The following is a 21,009-nucleotide window of genomic DNA, read 5'->3' on the forward strand; positions in this document are numbered from 1 at the left end:
TGAAAATGATTCCATCTCTCTAAACCCGTTTTTTCCACAAGCCTACTGTGCTGTGATTGGTCAGATGACTCAGTCTGTTGTGATTGGCCTAAAATGCATAATAGGGGTACTTTGAAGGCTAAAAGGTGTGTCAAGATTACATTTAAGTAAAAAAAAAATACCACTAATTAATTCTGCAAAACAATGCTTCTTTAGCTCAAATCAATAGAAAAAAGTACAGATCCCAATTTACAATGCACACAGTCTGAATTCACCATGACAACACCACCATTTTTAAAATTTTGAATGCTGAATGATAGACTCATTGATCACTGAAATCACTCCCTTGCAGTTTAAGCACTTTACATGCATGGTTTCAAATTGTAGTTCTGGCTGTTAGGCCTTATCATCATTGCCATGTTTCCATTTAATTTCCAAATCAGTACTTTACAGCTCATTAGCCCCAAAGAACATTAGTGAAGCTTTGATTTGTGTGGAGTTTACATGTTTTACATAAATTTGGCTTAAACTCCCCCATCAACTTCTTCTACATGTGATGATCCACACACTGACATACACCAATCATTCCACTACAATGGTCATCCCACAACGATGACAAGGATGATGCCATTTAGCAGGTTATGAAAGATTATCATCAAATGTTTGAACCGATTAGAGATCGGAGACAAATGTCCATAAGAAACATTGCAGGCATGTCGTCTCAGTACTGCTGCAGTAAAGGCTCAGTGAATATATCTGCCTGGATTAACATGCCTGGATAAAGCTTGAGTTGACAGGAAAGCCAATTAAAGCTTTACCATCCCTTATGAAAAACCCTGCATCTATGCATTCAGTGGCTCATCGAGTTGTAAAAACCAAGTCAATGTTATCCCATGATGGTACTGAAAGTTAAAGCTGGTGGTCAGAGCTGCATTTATTCTGTACGGAGGGTGCAGAAGGTTCATTATTAGTTGTACTGTATAAACACACTTTAATGCTCTGGTCTTAGCATATTATACAAAATATAGTACATACAATAAACACATGCAGTCACAATATTTAAAGTCACACAAAAAAAATAATTGCACATTTTGTATTCTAAGATTGCCGTTGGATTCAAAGATTATTATGTCGAATAGATAAACTAAGGTAAGAGACAAACATAACAGCAGACAATTACTCATAGAGTTCTTTTAAATAAACAAATAAAAAAAAATGGTGCCTTGTTAATATAACTTAATTTTACTAATTGCAAATTCACAAGCTCTCTAGACTCCTCCACAGTTTGGTTAACTCTAAGCTGTAATCCATTCAAACAAAAATGAGCATTTAATATGACACGCAATAACTTCTTCCCCAGAGGAACTGCAGCCAACACATTCTCCCAGCCTGCTTGAAGAAAATGTTGACACTGTCTAATGCGTTACTGCTCATTTACAGATTGATTGTGTTTCACTGTTTAAACAACAACATTTTCTAGACATTTCTTCACCATAATTCTAGTATTGGGTAAAGCTGATCATTTATTATGTTGTTTATGGTATCCAAGACACTACAAACCCTTGGGCACCTGCAGGGATTTTAGTCAGAGCCGAAAATTTCTCCTAACGTTTCATTCTCAAAACAGACCAAATTTACCCAAATACAACAGCACTGATATTTGAGATGGTTTAATATAATAATAAAAAAAAAAATGACATATTGTTTTACATATTTATACTTCGGTTATATAAGTTTGTTATTTTTTCATAATGTTATTTTTATTATTCTAATAAATATTATAATTAAAATATTATAATGCATGTATATATACACACACAAACACACACACACACTCACCTAAAGGATTATTAGGAACAATATGGGACTATCAATGGGACAACATTTCTAAAGAATGCTTTCAGTACCTTGTTAAATCAATGCCATATTAAGGCGAAAGGGGGTCAAACACATTATTAGTGCGGTGTTCCTAATAATAATTTAGGTGAGTGCATATATATATATATATATATATATATATATATATATATGATACTTCACGGTTACTATATTACGATTTACATATTGAAAATATACAAAATATGCAAATATATACATAAAAATGTATAATTCGTGTGTATATTCTTGCATCCATCGCCTTATATTACATACTTAAATATTCACACACCCAGCATATGAACCACCAACAGATCTAGGTCACTTTAAAAAATGAAACATTTAATTTTCCAGTTACAGTTCCAATTCCATTTGCAGGATATTGGATCACAGAAAGAACCAAAAAAGGTGTTCAATAATGCAAAACTTCCTTCCATGAGTGGCAAAAACCAAAGTGGTGAAGCTGTAAATGGACAGAGGATCTGCTAAAATCTGGACACTACAGTGATTTATTGTTACGGTGATGAAACGTTAATGTCTGGCAGCTCTTAATATAGATACACCAAAAACTGCACCTAAAAGTCACACAAAAGGAGAAAAGGAGAGTGTGGGGTGGGTGGTATATATTGCATGCAGTACGAGTTACGCATCTCATATAAAACAGCACGTTAAGATCTAAACTCTGACCATGACCCAAGCCAGATGGGCTTTGAGTCGCTCTCAGAGCATGCTGACAGTACAATAGGTAAGAGAACAGAACAACAAGCTGAGAAGAGATCAGTCTTTATTGAAGATAACGTGTTATGAGACTCGGTTTCAGAGGCACACAATCTTCTATATGTAACCATGAATGTTCTCATGACCTCACACTTCCAGTGTTCAGACACACAGGCCAAAAATCATCTTAATCAGTCCTTTGGTCTCGTCTTCCATTAAGTTTTTAATACTGAAAATAAATTGTATTTAACATGTTATGGATTTCTGTTAAAAATTACATATTTTTTTCTTTTTAATTATTTTTCCTTTACTTATTTTTAAGTTTTTGAATTAGTCTATACTTTTTCAATTGTCTTTCTCTTTATTAAAGCACTTTGAATTACTATCATGTATGAAATATGATATATATAAATATAAATGTCCATTGCCTTGAGCATTTTTTCAGTGTATAGGCTCTGTTTTCACCCCACCGCATGTCCATCTGCTGCTCAGACGGGAATAAACTTCACCTAGTGTCAAACTCATGAATTTTAAGTCAAGTTCGGTGCATGAACAGCAGTATCCTCTGAATACTTGATTCCCTCTCATTCCCCAACTGTGTCAACATCCTCTCTCATGAAGCACAATTTAGATAATTAAAAATCAATCAGAAAATAATAACCACAAAGGTGCAACAGAGCAAAATGACACTATAGCAATTGACAGTTTTTATTCAGAATAGAGCTTGATGTTTTGAAAACTAATGCTGTGTAAACTATATATAGGGAACTCTCTCATTTGATACATTTCTATGGTATTAGAGGTTAAAATTAACAACAGAGCCCAACCACTTATATGTAACTGCTATTTATTTTTCATATACAATAATTATACTCAAATAAAAACTGAAATGTTTGTATTAGGGATGCACAAGATGAAAATTGTGGGCCGCAACCTAAACCAAAAACCTATTTATCAGAGCGTGTGAGGGGAGCAGAGCACTGAACGAGAGGTACATATATAATTGACAGTAAATAAGCTCCTCTCTAGCATTTTTTATAGCCAACTAAAATAACTGTGAACATTGGATAACTCCTGAGGTAAGCAACGTTAAATGACAAGCTGTTTTATTGACGCGGCTGAAACACTGATTGAGCAATTGCACGAGACATGATACATTTCGGTAAGTTGTACTGTATCTTTCAACATACCTTTTGATGTTCAAGGATGTTTTTGCATGCTACAACATGTATTAAAGTGGAAGACAAGACTATACGCACTGCCACTTGAAAATCACATTTAACAGTGTCAAAAACGTTATAAATAAAGGGAGTCCTTACACTGGCTCATGCTTTCATGCTAGACAATACATGATTATTCTGATTTTTATAAATATGTGTTTTGTAAATTTGTTTTGAGGTATGCTTCTATTTTTTTCCCTATTTCATTGCATTTTATTTATACAGTATAGGCTATGTTCTTGTAAAGCACTTTGAGATGCAACTAAGAGCTATATAAAATAAAATTAATTAATATTATTATTATTAATGTTATAATAGACCTGACAACCCTAGCTTAAACTATGGGTGATTCATAGAGTCAGAACCCGGTTTAACATTGCTATTTTTTAACTGTTAGTGCATTGTCGCATTACCTTTAAAAGCCCTAAAGAGACATCTTCTTCACACAGGTACAAGCTTTCTTGTAGTTAACATAATGTCTAAAGTGAGCATCAAAATAAAGTGTAACCCAACTGACTGATTCATTCAGCAAACTAACAAGGAAGTTAACAAATGATATAAGATAGTCTCATAACACTTAATCAATGCACTATCAAAATACATTTAACCCTGCATTGCAGGATACATTGAGACAAAATCTTTTGAGAAACAAAGTGTGCTTTGCTCAGTCATTCTAATTAATGTCTGCCAAAATCCCCGCCCTTCTGTTCTAGGTTCAGACAGGGTTGGGCTCCTACAGTCTTATTGATTTGACTCCTTATTAAATCTGTAATTATCTGCAAAAGCTCCATTACGGCGAACTTGACCCTTTCATGCACACTAATCAGATATTAAAAGTTCATTATGCCAACAAATTATGATCCTATATTTTTTTTAAGAAATTAAATTATGGGCTATATTTTAAACTCAACAATTAAAGGGGCTATATGTACTTTTTAATGGCCTCTATCGGTGATGTTTCAGATTGCAACTAATTTTTACAAGAGCGCCCATGCTAAGTCGATCCAATTCATGTTTGGCCTGATGAGCTTCAGCAGATAAAGTTTTGTTTTATTTTTAATATTTATGTGTAGTTTGTGTTGGAGTGTGTGTTGTTCTGGAGGCAGGTTGTTTTTTGGTGTTATCAGACTCCATGTCATCAGCTGCAGTGCCGTCGCATAGACTAATATAAAAAGGAGAAAGGCTTGGGAGCGCTCGTGTCGGGAGGCTCAAGAGGGCGCATCCGGAGACTTCAAATAGAAATAGGAATACCTGCCTTCAGAGGTAAGAACAAAACTCGACAAGTGGATCATTGTAATGTGTTATTACAACCCCTTCAAAATAAAATAAAATAAAAAAGGATTAATTTTAGTAGAAAAGTTACATTTAGCAGCTTTAAATGTATTCTGTCCCCAAAAGTGGACACATTATCTAAAAATCTATCTGACGAAATCATGCACAAAAGGTAAAAAGCAATGTAACGTAAATGCATTCAATATATTTTATCGGCCGACATGTCTCTATTGTTCTTTCTTTCTTTCATGCCACTGTTAGTAAGATGTTTTGAAGGAATCGGTAGAAACAGCAAGCAAACAAATGCTCCTTTATGAGACTGAATTGACACAAAAGAAGTCTGACAATGCAAAAGAGATTTCAAAACATTGGCGGTTTACCTGCAGGAAACGTTCAAGCCCAGAATCTGTACTGTACTTTCCGTTGTATGCTATCATTTTTTCTTCGGATTAATAATAAAAGCACAAAAATTCTAACAACACCACATCGTTTAAGGGTGACAGACACAAGATAAAACATCCCAATTGTAAATGCACTACGGCAACTTAACAGCCCTTTAAAACTCATTTAAAGTGTTATCGACAAATAAGTTACTCCTTTTGATGAACAGTCTAAGACACAAAAAGCTCCACGTTGACAAGCGCAACATTACCGTAAGCCATTTCGCTGTGGTTATTAGAAACAGAGCAGAATTTCACAATGTCAGCAGGCCTTATCAAAGCAATTAATCACCGCCTTGAGTGAATAAAGCATTCTTCTCACTCATCACATCAGACTCACAAAACACTGATGGCGGAATCTCTCATCACCTCTAATAACATCTAGCTGACAATAAACCCCCAGTCAATGCTATAATCATCGGGACCAATGATTCAGGCTGGTTCCTCTCACTGTAGGCCACTTAACAGCAATAGTGGAAGTAGTTTTAAACAAGGTGAGGTGCATTTGCTGCAGTCCTGTTTTGTGCTTCGTCTGGCGAAATGGTACAAACACCCTCATTAGGGCTGACACACCGGCATCCTCCGAGGGTGTCCGGGAAAATTGACAGGCTCATTACCGCAAGTCTCCTTGAGTGCAGAGATTGTGTTTAAGGAGAGATGACAGTTCAATTTACCCAGAGTGCCTCCGCTTTACCTCCACTCTCACATGCCGAGGAAAACACCGCTGATATGGGAACTTAGTGTTTATAGGTAGGCGATGTACTAAGCTGCTCTTAATATGGCACACTTGAGTATGCTATAAGCCTTGGGTTGGATTGTTTGTCAATCATCTGAGTCGAGCACATGTTAATTGACGCATACAGGGCCCCTCTTTTGTCCATTGTATTCAAACTCTCATGAATCTGACACAGAGTGCTTTCTCCTCTTTAAGGAACCCATCCAGTGTGGTCTGAATACTTGGGAGCCTGCTCCACTTATTTTTGATAAGTGAGTAAAATACTGTTCAAGAGAACCATTGTGATCGTAAAGACCCTGCCATTCACATGAGAGAATGAAAGCTCAACAGACATCCCCTTCTGACTGAGATAAAAGCAAGCATCTGTTTGAATGATCTCATTGAAAGCTCACTGGAATGAACCATCTCTGGGTTGATGAGGCTCGGCGTTCCCAGACGAGTTTCTGTAAGTCAGCTGGTAGAGGAGTAATTCCCAGCCATGGATGGATGGATGGATAAAACGACTGATAGAAAGACAGAACAATAGACGGATGGACAGACAAAACTAATCGAAAAAGTAAATGAATAGCCTACTGAATTTGCAGTAATTACATAGGCTACAATAACTTTACCCACAAATGTATGGAGGCAACAATGTTGCTGCCGACCTGTTTGTCCTTTTCACATTAGATAAAATAGGTAATATTAAAGTAGGGGTAAATGTTGATAAAAAGCATACCTTGAATGTGATTAGGATAAAACTTCAAGCTTAAGTGGATTATCAATAAATAATTGAAGATCAAAAGACTGGAGCCACCATCATCCTGCACAAACTAACAAGCAGAAGCTTACTTCAACTTTACAGAACACACACATCAGTGGAGAAAGGAAGCCGAGTCATCCGTGAGGTGGATTTTGCAATCAGTCGATAAAGGCTTTAGGATCAATATTCTTCACCTGAGAGTGGAGACACACTTAAAAGATGTTATAATATATACTGTACATACAAAAAAGACGTGCATCTCAAAAGCAAAATATGAATTAGTGCAATCAATAGTTAGATTTTTTTTTTCAATTGCTTAATTTAGTATGCAGCATGCATGGCAAATGTGCATTTAACAGCAATTTACAGTCTCATCAAATTTAATCTGCCGTGTTAATTTTGGCTTAGGGCCAGGTAATATTTGTACAAGTGGCCTAATATAAGAAAGAGTAGGAGAGGCTCACTTATTGCTGTTGTTACCATAAGGAAAATATGATTCTCAGATTACATCTTTATTTTATTTAGATTTGCTTTGTTTTTATTAGAGGCCAATGACATACATTAGAGGCCTTTTTCATTTTTCTATGTAGTGGTAGCTAGCTAAAAGTAGTGAGGGAACTAACTTTTGTAGCGCAATTTTATCCATTTAAATTTTAGATTTGTTTATTCATTCAAAAACTATGTTTCTGTGTCATCGAATTTTGGCTCCAATCAAATGATCAATTCATCAATGGTCACATGTTAAAATATGTTGGAATATGCCTTAGAAAAAAATGGAATATTCCACTGATAACACTGGAATATGCCTTAGAAAAAAATATTTCTGAAGTTTAGATTTGAAAGTGCGTCTAAGAATTGTTCCCATGCACCAAAAAATATATTACTCCCTGAAGAGATAAGCACCTCAGCAGCAGCAACCATGTGTAAAGCATAAAGCTGTGTGTGAGTTTGCATGTGTGTGTGTGTGTGTGAGAGAGAGAGAGAGAGAGAGAGAGAGAGAGAGAGAGAGAGAGAGAGAGAGAGAGAGAGAGAGAGAGAGAGAGAGAGAGAGAGCGGATGCAGGCAGTGTGTAGGAAAGTGACAGGAAGACAAGTGAAGAAGAAAGAAAAAAATAATGTTTGTGCATCAGTGTGACAAAAATTGAGAGCAATGCAGAATATGTGAATGCCTGTGCATAGTAGAAAATAAAGAGAGAGAAGAGAGGAATAGGGGAAGATGAAATGGAGGGCTGAAATTTCGCAGAAAGAGTAAAAATGTGAACAGGCTTGTCATTTATTTCAGTATGGTGGGCTAATGAACAGTGGCTGTCATTTGAGATGGATTGTACAGTGTCCAGGTCTTAATAGAGCCCACAGACGGAGGACAGGGTGAGATTTATAAAATCTATACTTATCTCTTGTGGGCAGAGCATCTGCTCAATCTTGCTTTGTTTTTTTTTTAAATGCGCATGGGCATATGCCTCGTGTTCACACTGAAAACTGGAAGCATATGGACGTGGTACAGACAGACCTCAAGTGATTTGATGTCTCCAGTCCACAACAGAAGCTCAGCCTGGGCTTGCCCCACTTTGTTAATATGTAGCTAAAGCAATAAAAAGGTGTGAAGCACACCAATCTGCTCATATTTAATATATTACAGATGACATTGTTATTAGGCCTGTCAAAGCTAACGTGTCAATGTATGTATGCGTGTGTGTGTATATATATAGAACACAATGACTTGTAGATAAATACAAGTTCACCCTTATTTTGTTACAAATTTGTACAACTAACTTAACCTTCTCTTCTCAACACTAAAGTTTGCCATAAAATGATCTAAAATATTTTCATCTCGCAACTGCAAATTTATTTACATTTATTAATTTAGCAGACATTTACACATTATGAATCTCTCATAATATGACATCTCTCACACTTTTCTCTCATAATTGTGAGAGACTATCTCACATAATTGTCACTTTATAATCACATAATTATAATCATTATAAAATCAATAATTATAATCACACAATTGTGAGTGTCACTTCATTCCTTATTATCCTTATTCTTTGAAATGTATATTTCACAATGACAGCATCATTCATAGAAAATGTAAAAGGAATGGTTCAGCCAAAAATATACTCACATTCATGTCTTTTCAAACCTGTATGACTTTTTTCCTCTCTGGGATATAAAAATGTTTCTTTTTTTTTTAAAGCCTAAAAAAAAAAGACTATAGAAAGACACATTCCACTATAGAAAGAAAGTTAATGGGGTCCAATGTGTTTTGGAACCCATTGACTTTCATTACTGCATAAAAACAGTTGCAACATTATTCAAAATATCTTTTATATTCCACAGAAAAAAATTAAAAATTAGAATGACATGAAGGTAAGCAAATGACAACGGATTTTTTTTTTATGGGTGAACTATTCTTTTAATGCAAAAGGATGTCAGTAGAGGACCTTATCAAAGGCAATTGCATCTTGTCAAATATTTTATTTTAAATGAAAATGCACAACTCTCATCTAAACCATTAAAAAAACCTCACTGCACACGTTCCAAAGACAGGCCCGTACTTTCATGTCACAAAACAAATGAACACAGAAATCTGAAGGCGGCTCTCACACTTCTGCACATTTTTTCCCTTAGGTTTTCTTCACAATGGACAATGGACTGCAAAAGCATCTTAATGAGCTCTTAAACTGTCCCACAGCTGTCTTCATCAATCATTCATGCACAAACACAAATTTACAGAGAAGCGCCCTTCAATGCCACCCTCTAATCCTGCAATCCCACACTTCAATTATTTATCCATCACCCAGCCTGGCTTTCTGGCACTTTCTTTGTGATTACGACACTTGTCTCTGCGACGTGACTATGTTAGACAGTGCAGTAAAGCGGTGCTCTGACCATGTTTAACCAACCTGGATTACACAGGGAGCTCAAATGTTTCAGAAGCTGCCTTAAAAGAATGCAAGAGAATAAAATGTATGTAAACTGAGGTTACTGCTTTTTCCTGTATTAAACAGGAAGGTCCCAGGTGGCTGGCATACAGAATGCCATCGAGGTGCAGGCTGTGACTTAGCATGGATGGTTAAAATGCCATGGGCAAGGGTTTCATTACAGCTATGCTAATCCTTCAATGCTAAATGCTCTTCAGATAGCCTAGCCTTTAATAAATACAACATCAAATGTCACTATCAATCCTCTTCACCTATATCCCCATTTTCTGCTCCTTATTTCACCTTTTCATCCATAAAAAGAAGAGAAGCCCACCAGGACTTGATTGCAGCTCACCAATTCAAAAAGCAACTGGCCTTATCGGTGCCTGCCAGTTGAAACACTTAAAAGGGAGTGTAATGTCAGAAGAGATTCATAATCAAGGGTACTGCATTCTGGATCACTGAGGCTTTGAGTTTCTGTTAGATAAGAGAAGCATTTCGCTCAAAGCCAATACACTGACTGCAACACATCATCAATCCTTCTACATGACTTTTGGGAACAAAGACCCTCTGCGTCAATCAGCCATAACAAAAAAAGACCCAGGCTCATCTGCTATTCCTCACTGAGGTTACAAGATGTAATATCACAGGCCTAAATGTAGAGTTGTACCCTAAAGGCTCATTCACAAGAACCTAGAACAAGGGGTCACCGACCTTTTGACACCAAGATCTATTTTTAAATGGTCATATCATGCCCTGGAAAAACTCAACACCACTTTTCCCAGCATGCACACCACATGTATAAATCATACAAATCACTGCTCACTGTTTGCAGCTTTATTTGTTCTGGTAACAGAACATCACCACATTTGTACTTACAGTTACGAGTCATTAAATCATGTTTAATTTGGACTTCTTTGTGCATGCTCTTTGAGGTAAAAACCTCCATTATATGACTGACAGACAAGAACGGTTTGACCTAAAAAATATCAAAATTGAAAATAATGTGGAAACAAAGACACCTACAACTTGGATGCCCTTGAGGTAGGCTAAAACATATCAAAAATTAATTTCAAAGTGAACTATCCCTTTAACATCCAATAGAGTAAATCACAGCGGCAGCTTAAGGTTGGTAGTCCAAAGCATTGTTGTCTATCTGTACTTCCGGGTTCTTCCCATCAGAGCCTCGCTTCTGCGTGAAATCAACGTATCGAGTGTTTAAATGTCCTCTAGATCGGATTAAAAAAGGAATAAACCACCTCTTACAATCCAATTGAAATTTTAATCTGATCTGGCCAATTCATTCCTATTGATGCAATTCGATTCCATTTGAGCAACCACAATACATTTACTGAACACTTTACATTACTGTGTAGCCTATACTTCAAAATGATACCAACTCTACACATCAAATATTTGCTGAGTGCAGAGACATGCTGCTTGGTGAGATTCATTGTCTAACCTTTAAGAAAATGTGTGTGTGCGCTATCTTTTTAGACAATAAACCGTTTATAAATTAAGAACCAGGTGCTCTTTTGAAAAGGTGAATTAAAAGTACAGGTGTATCTTTCTATTGTTCCCAGGAGCCTTCAATCCAAATCTTTACACCTAATGCGTGAGGCTTGGCTCATAACGGATTCACAAGAAGTGGTCAGTGCACACCCATAATATGAATAGGCCTTCATGCCATTTTCATAGAATGGCTGCCTTTGAAATGGCCGCCTTCATTATGCTTGTGAAATAACACCTTGGAAAGTAGAGCTCTGGCTCTTTTTAACTGCAAATGATGTGATTGTTTCAGCATACAATAACCTTCATACATCCTAATGCTAATGTAGCCCAATAGCGGATTGTCCAGACAAAACTGCATAGTGCAACAATATCAGCATCTGTTCTTATTCTAAGCACCACAACAACCGAGGATGCTGATTCTAATCTCATATGATTATCCAAATGATCCAAAATACATATTTGAGAAAATACATAACCAGCCAGTGTTCAAAACTATCTGCTTGCCGTAGCTCGATTCAAAACGGTAAGCTTGTAATAATGTTTTTAGTTCCAGTTGTACTGGTGAATTTCCGAGGGATATTCGAGCATGTCTTTGCGTCACATCTGTACACATAAAGATGGAGTCTCGGCTAGTAGGGTATTTTGCGCGTGAGGATGTTGGAGGTGGAGATTTATAGCCTTTTCTCAATGCACTTGATATAATTAAACTTATCAATTTGATGGCGGATACAGAAAGGTTCCCACGACAATCACCAGTGACAACTAGAGATTCACTCGCTGTAAAATGCAGAAGACTTTGTTCAGTCTATTCACACTAATTTTTGCGTATTCCGTGGGCGGAGATTATTTAAATGAGTACCATTGTGACTTTGCAAAAAAATCTGTTTGTAGTCCAGACAAGTGGTTCATTGTAGTTCTTGTGAAGGGGATTCTGTTAAATAAAATATCTCCCTTTGGAGTGAACTTTTTGGAGAAAAAAAATGTTTATACTCAAACAGCAATATTACAGATTAACTAAAGAGTAAAAAAGCATAATAGGACCCCTTTAATATATACAATAATCGTTTAGATATAAAGTAATGCACCACGTCTATACCAGCCAATCCACATATATTGTAAAACAAAGATTAGGATGCTCTCCACCCCATCCTGAATAACCTTCATATCGGAGCGTTCCGCCGGGACACATCATGTCGTGACAACACTTCAAGGCCCCAGCAGATCAATAATTAAATGACTCTATTTGTGTGCAAACAAACAATCAAAAGGTGAGAAAAACATTGCCATAACAGCTAAAGCCCTGAAATATAGCCATATGGGGATGAAGACAGGAGCTAACACGCCCAAAACAGTAAGGATAAAACATGGGACCTTCCTCTGACCTCAAATGAAACTGTATAATTGCTTACCGAAGGGTTTAATTCAGATTCAGTGCGGTGACTTCCTTGAACACACCTAAACCAGTGCAAAGGAATATCTGAAAGTGGATCCAAATCCTTGCCACATTCCCAAATCCCTTTCAATAAATTGTGTTCAAATTTCAAAACCAAACTCATGCATGCGCTCCCTGGTCCCAAAAGCCAGATCGGAGTCTTTAGCTGGATAAACCATCTGAGGATAAAGAGGGAAACATGAATTGATTGTGTCATGCACCAAACAATATTTGCAAATTATATTATGTACAGAGGCAAAATGCTGTTCATTTGAAGGACGGTGCCCTATTATCTGACATAAACTAATTGGTTAAGTGTAGAAAATACCCCAAAAATCCAAATCCGCCCAAAGAAATACTTGCCCAAATAAGTTAAACAGAGCTTTAAATAAATAATTAACAGAGATATCAGAATTCAAACAATCACACAAGGACAAACCTACTCACACACAAAAGCAAAATCACAAGAACAAAGCAATAATGAGGCACCAGTCCTTTCCGTCTGCTTGTGTGAAGTGGTAATGAGGAGCATATCAAGTTACTGTATTGCTGTTTTATAATGAGTAATCTCAATGCATCTGTCCATCTACAACAGTAGCAGAACGGATAGCTATTCTTCAGCGTTTCCATACCGCTCGGTTTTATCATTACCCTCGCTTCATTTTCATGCTAAATAAAATATGGGGAGAGACATTTTTCACAACGGTTGTTTCTCTTCGAGCCAAAAATGGCCACTGTAGCGCAGACTATGGATGACAGTAATTAATTACAGCTGAATATGGTATGATAATAGGCCTGACTGATATAATTAGCTTCAAGAGGCCCCAAAGTATATTTCTGCCCATGCACCTGGTTCATCCTTTATACCTGTAATTAAAAAAAGATCATTTGGGAAAGATTTGCTTTGTTGCCTTTGATTAGATATAGCAACGTTCATCATGTTTTTGTCATGCTCTCTCAACAGGACATGGTAGCTGAAAACTACATGAAAATTTGAAATGGAGGTTGTCAATTTTGTCCAATGCAAAGGTTGCAAGGAGGCCTGACCAAGAAAATTGAGTTATTGTGACTACTTAAACTCCAGATCTCTGGCACAACCCAATTAGCATAACTCTGAATAATAAAAGTGCCTGCTGAATGGAAAATAATTTACTTTCATTCACAAGTATCATAATCATACAATATTTAATCAATTTATGGAAGTGTATTGCATTCACTTGAAGAAAAAAAATCGACTCTGTTTTTCTGAATTAATTAGTTAATTATCTCAGAATTACAAGATAATTTTTAATGGAAATCTTTTTTTGCTCTTTTTTTCTGAATTAATGACTTGATTATCTCAAAAACTCAGAAATTCAGAAAAACAGAGCAAAAACTTTTTTCCATGAAAAATTCTCTCGTAATTCTGAGATAATTCACTTGTTAATTTAGAAAACAGAGCAAAAACATTTTTCCATGAAAAATTATCTCGTAATTCTGAGATAATTAACGCGTTAATTCAGAAAAAAAGAGGAAAAACTTTTTTCCATGAAAAAATATCTCGTAATTCTGAGATAATTAACGCGTTAATTCAGAAAAAAAGAGGAAAAACTTTTTTCCATGAAAAAATATCTCGTAATTCTGAGATAATTAACTCGTTAATTCAGAAAAACAGAGCAAAAACTTTTTTCCATTAAAAATTATCTCACAATTCTGAGATAATTAACTCGTTAATTCAGAAAAACAAACAGAGCAAAAACTTTTTTCCATGAAAAATTCGAAAAATACGCTTCCGTATAAATTGGCCTATCATATGCCTATTTTATAAACAGTATAAAAGAAGCTTAAATAAAAATGATAGGCGATCAAAAAAGGTTTTCAAACAACATCATTGTTATTAGAGTTTAGCTCTCTGGTACGATAACTCTGTGTGTGTTCTTGTAATATATTTTTTAAATCAAAAGTCACTGTTATATTCCCTCCATTCAGACGGCTACCTGCAAATCATTGGCTCAGTTCCCTCAAAACAAAATGAACAAAGCTTCAGTGGTTCCCAAGTCAGCTTTGTTTTCCTGAAATGAGCGGGCAGGAAAATTGCCTGAGCCTTTGCTGTAAACATGAAAGTGAGACATAAATCTTGTGTAAAATATTTGTCAGTTATCTTCAGCTAGAAAATTCCACTTGATACAAATGCCTCAGCACGCCAGACTCCAATACTGTCTGGATAATTTATTCTTTCGCTGTTGGTTATATATTCCATTTCTGACATAGTAAGCCCATAACAGTCTTGAGTGAGAAATCTCTTCTGTCATGCATCTAGCTGCAATCAACAAACCTTCACGGGCCACTGACTAAATAATTTATGCCCGTTTTAAAATTACAAAATGAGCATACAATGAAAGGTTAAAAGGTCCATGCACTGTTCAGTCATAAAAAGACATCGATAATGGAGCCAAGGCAGACAAGTGAAACTGACAGTGATTTAAAGGGCATCTGAGGTGAGCACAGAGACACTTGAAATGTGACAGGAGAAATAAACATCCCTCTGAATCCAACCCTCTGCCTGATTAATTCACCATTCAAATGTACAGAACGGTTACAAGGATCTCTCTCTTCCATAATTATTATAAGTACGTCCATTTTACATACAAATCTTTTGTAACAAATGTCTTTACTGTCACTTTTGATCAACCTAACGTGTCCTTGCTACATACAATTTAATTGAATGATAGTGTGTATATCTTTCATTATATTATATATTTAGCAACATTTCTCCGAAGAACATATAAATGCACTCACAGCTACGCTTGCACATGTCAGAGATGAGGAATAGCATGGGAAAAGATACAATACTGACTGGTTGATGACTTTCATTTGGGCTTACAGTATATTGGAAGAACAGCTTTCCATTCTAATTGTTGTTTTGGGAGGGAACTGGCAGATCCGTTTCTGCAGAGGCATACAAACAAATCCACATACTCGCTAGATAAAGCTGCCCTGGGACCCGTCATGAGAAACAAGATCCAAAGAATATTACGTTTATATTACAATTAACCCTTGAAGGTTGCCAGAGAAGTCAAATGCACAGAACAACTGAGACTATCCAGAATTGTTGATAAGTGTGATTCAGATTCTCACTTATTGTTCTGCACTTATTTGAAAGGGTCAGTGGATGTCAGCGATACAGACTAACCTGGAGGCATTTTGTCTTATTATTTTACATCAGAAACAAATTATAATCAATACGCTTGATTTTAAAGCATTTTCTTTGACAATAATCAGGAAAAATACAAGTAAAAGAACACCTACTGGTAGTGGCCATTACTGTTGAGGAAAGTTACTTTTAAAAGTAATGAAAGTAAACGTTACCTTTGTTATTATTTTTTACGTTACATTATTATTTTTTTCCTCACCAGGGCTTTCGCATTTGTTTTTGTTTTTTATTTTTAAAAAAGTTCTATATTTCGCAAATGTAAAGGCTCTTTCACACCAAAAGTGAAATGAATAAGCCTCAGGCTGAAGGAAATGCGCAAATTCCCATCTATATATATATATATATATCCAGCTGTGCTGTCATTCTAGATTGGAGGAGAATAAGATTCAGGATGTTAAACACCAAGGTTCAAAGAGTTAAGCACTCTTACTTCAATAAAAACAAAAAATGAAACATAAATGTGATGTTCATCTAAATTCATTTTCGTTTGATCTGGATCATCGCAGATCAGCAGGCACAACATTGGTTAAAGAGATTAAATACAAAGTATATTTGTGCTATTTACATATTTATTTTTTGCAGGTTTGCATAATATTCTGTGTTTGCATTTCAATGTTTTTATTCAATTTGAGGAACACTGAATCTGTTTTTGTGCCAGAGAGTTAAGTAAATGCATGCAGGTGTCAGTCAGTAAATTGGAAAAAGTAACTTGCGTTTGAAAAAAGTAACTATCACGCATTGTAATGATGTTCATCCCTTGGGGCTTCGCATGCTCTCCTTAATGGGTAAATTAATCAAATTCAGTCCTATCTCGCTACATATCCAGGTTAATTGTGTCTGTTTACACATTCATACGCTCTCTTCGTCTCTTAAACCAGAACAAACCTCAGATGAAATGCGTACCAACACACAACATCCACTATAACAGTATACAAAAGAGCACAGTCAGCCATCACGACATGGGTCACAGTGAGAGAAAAAGACTATGGACTCATTTTCTGGGTGTTTGTTTGTTTCTTCATAGAAGAATGACAATCACTATGAACTCATGCTCATGCCCTAGGGACACTGGGAATTTCTTCCATGTGCCTAGAGCATATTGTGAGCCATCTGGTGCCCGTCTCATATCCCTGTGAGGTAGTAAGCGACCAGAGGAATGGCAAGCTATCAATCAAACAGACAATGAAATCATCTCATTGCAGGTCAGTGGTCTCCATCCAATATAAGTTCCACACCGATCCGACTGACAGCTGTAGTCAAAACTAGACTTTTTTTTTCTTGTACACCACACCCACATCTTATGTGCCCCATGTCATAACAGAAGGTACTAAGATCCCCTGATGTACATTAAAAAACTGTACAGCCTAAAAAAAAGCCTGTTGTTTTTATTCATAAACACCAAAACTGGTCTGTTATCATCAACATATCATCAACATAATCTGTAATGCTATTTTTTAAATGTAGAGAACACTGCAAAACTTGGTTTGACCACCAGTACAAATATCTAAAAATGTTTTCACACATTTCATGTATTCTCAGCATTCTCAGAAAATAAGTCTTAATATCGTATGGTTTGCTGCTCTTCAAGTAAACTTGTCTTGTTTCAAGGAATTTTGAAATTTTAACTGGAATCTCATTAGTAATATCAATGGCATACTTCTCAGTGTCATGGATTCTTCACAAAAACATTTTATTTAGATATACTCAACAACGGGGATCCAAAGAGTGATTAGAATCAAATGTGTTTACGTCTTAATTATTAGCTTAATCTAAAGGTGCACACTCCAACACAATCTTTCTCAAGCAATTTGGCAATGACTCCAATCTCACTGCTGTTAGGCTCAATACCTCTGCGCCAACTTGAGCTGATAATCTCCACTCAGATAGAAACAAATCATTTGGCATCAAATACGCTTCACTTGGTTTTCCATAAAAGACTTGATTGTAAGAGGTCAAGCAGAAAGAAAGTACAGTAAATAAGAACACTTTCAACAGAAAAAAGGGTTGTTATAAAGTCATTATGGGCTTTATGACTTGATAGAGATGTTTGAGAATGCAAACTATGATCGAATACGGCAAACTGGCATGCAAATATAAGTCTTTTACTCTTATGAAACATTTATAACTTTAAAGGTATGCCATTTTCTTATAAACACTTTGATATACTGGTTGAAACTCTCTTCACATCCTGATAGTAATTAATAATGAAGTGGTATATATATATATATATATATATATATATATATATATATATATATATTTTTATGATTTATTTTCATACTGTATATTTTCTGTGGAAGTCTCAGGACCAAAACATTTTCGTCCAATCATTGCATTCAGTCCGAATGCATGTCATTACCGTAATTACGACAGAGCATTCAGTTATATGAATTGGCAGTACGTAAGAGCTCTGAAATTCGTTTAGGTTCATTAATATTGTAATGTTATGTGTTTTTAGACATAAGTTGATTTAACGCTGCATTTCTGGCACTTTGCAGAGGTGGGAAGGGAGGGTGGGATCTTATGCTTTCAAATCTTGCTCGCTATTGCTAGCCTCTCCGCAATTGCCTATCCTAGCTATAAATGGTTTACCAAAATAGCCAGAGTTGGGATAAGAAATGCACAGTCATAAATTATTTGCAATATAAAGGAACATTTCATGTTTTCTACATGCTTCAGAGCAGACATTTAGATCAGACATCTTCTATTATTAAAAGTGACCAAAGGGTCATGGAGGGAATGAAATATTCTATACACAGAGAAGCTGAATAAATATCAAGGGATGGATAACAATGCACCTGCAAACAGACAAATAAACTCATTCAAATTCAAATCCAGTACTAAGCAATATTCATGACTCTGTGTTTGCTTTGCGCCTTCATTGTATATAAATGCTGACCGAAATTTTTTTACACTTTCAAGCTTTAACTTGCTGACAAGACTTTAAAGATGGCAAATCCAAAGCATATAAAATGTAAAGGCAAAGCAGCAGTACCTTCCTGTAAGCAATCATGTTGGGTGAGTCGTCATCTGGGTCAGCCACGCCCACTGCACCTTGGTCCTGAGAGGCCTGAGCCATTCTTGGTCTCTTGATCTCTCTTTTTGTCTCTGTGGGGAAAGGACAGAACAGAAGACAGATCAGTCATACAGAATCCCAGTGTGCCACCCGGAAAATTAATTAAATATCTACAGTTGTTAGTGTAAAAGTGAGTTAAAGCACAGGCAAATATTCTCCATGAAAAACGTCTTAAATTTCAGTACGTTTCTCACAATACCATCGAAGACTTGGAATAAAACAAATAAAGCCATCGACTAATTTATTATGCTTTATATCTCTTTTGGAGCTTCAGTGGTTCATATTCACTTTAATAGTGTGAAAAGACAACAACATTTAGACATAGCTACATAAAAACTTTGTTCCACTAAGGAAAGAAAGTCACGCATCAGGATTTATTGTTATCAGGGGACTCAAACCAGATAAAACCACAAACCACATTTTCATACAAGTTTGTATTAACGAACAAAGAAAACAGTTTGCCAGTCAAGTAAAAATGTTTCAGCACCACAGACAGCGGTATCTCATTGACAGCGATGGTGCTCGTAGCAGGTAGACAGCGACGTTGCCATAGCAGAAATGCAACATGCCACAGACGTTGCTGCAACGTAAATGTGTTTGCTGGGTGTACTTTGCCTGGGCCCCTTTCCTGTGACGCAAGATCCGTGGCGTTTGAGGGGCCCCTAATTGGCACGGGGCCCTGGGGCGGCCGGACCCAAGCACCCACGCTATCTCCGCGATAGGAAGCTGGTGATAGGCCTGCACGCCGTCTTGCTTATGTGTGCGTGCTGCCGCAACGATTTTTACATTAATTCAAAATTAAGGATCATTTTTGGCTTCAAAATAGGGTTTCCCTTAGCATAAGATATTACACAGTACGAGAGAACCTCTGGTAAGAGAACAATGTAGGCCAATAAGGCCTATGCCTAGCTATGTCTGCAATGGTTGTGCACCACCATTTGGTTGAAAGTTTATCCACGATTTATCTGTTGTTCAGATTCACGTGAAAGTTGTGTTCATAGCTCATTATAAAAGTTTAAATGTTATCAGTTGTAGTGTAGGCAGCTATATTTGAATAAGACATGAGATTGTTCTGGATACTGAAATTGTACTTAGGAAATTATTTGGTAGGCTAATGGCCATCTCTAATTAATTAAAATCAGTAGGTTCACTTAAGTGTCATATAATGAACGCCGAGGGATTTAAATTGGGAATTTTAGCGTCTAATCGGCTGCACAGAAAAAAATCTATCGACCACTCATAATTGGAGTCCGCAGAGAAGATAATAGAACAGGTTTCAGTTTCAGATAGCCTAATGGAGCAGGTATGACATACACATATCTACAGCCTACGTGTTCCTGTCAAGAGCAATAATAAAGCAGCCTAGCATTTAGTAGCCTACTACTATAATACAGGAATAAGCGTCTTTTTAAAGCTGCAATCGAGGAGCCATAATCGGACAAACAGGTTTGATTAACGCAATTTTAGAATATTCTTTACTTTACATATTCGAATACAATCAACTACAATATCCCAAACCTACACAGAAACACAAACGCAGCTAAAAAAACAACACGAAAACCTTACTGGAACATAATATATTATATATATATATATATATATATATATATATATATATATATATATATATATATATATATATATATTAGGATGCAAGGCACAGAACAGCATTTGCATCTTAAAAACTGTGGGAAAAGGTCTATGTTACTATAAAAATGACACGCTGAAAGGATAAGAGGCATGCATTTCGTCGTCTTCGTCACAGACTGTTACTTTCACTTCACTGTCACCTGAGTGTCACTAGTGGTCTCCTAAAATGACCATTGGACGTATTAACAGTGAATTAATTACACTCTTCCACACTAGCCATGAGCGCGAGCATTAGGTTGATC

The 21,009-nt window shown here is 36.2% G+C and overlaps 1 protein-coding gene across 1 annotated transcript in view; it reads right to left on the minus strand.

Annotated features, from left to right (window-relative positions):
* The window catches only part of rgs6 (regulator of G protein signaling 6), a 57,043-nt gene extending 37,913 nt beyond the window's left edge, over positions 1–19,130 (minus strand). The window contains exon 1 of the mRNA XM_089118638.1: positions 19,037–19,130. Within this exon, the coding sequence (XP_088974764.1) occupies positions 19,037–19,120 (84 nt within the window). The 5' untranslated portion in view covers positions 19,121–19,130. The remainder of the gene's footprint in view (positions 1–19,036) is intronic.
* Positions 19,131–21,009: the final 1,879 nt, after the last annotated feature.

The sequence above is a fragment of the Pimephales promelas genome, chromosome 13 (assembly GCF_988280905.1).
Source record: "Pimephales promelas chromosome 13, fPimPro1.hap1.1, whole genome shotgun sequence".
NCBI lineage: Eukaryota > Metazoa > Chordata > Actinopteri > Cypriniformes > Leuciscidae > Pimephales > Pimephales promelas.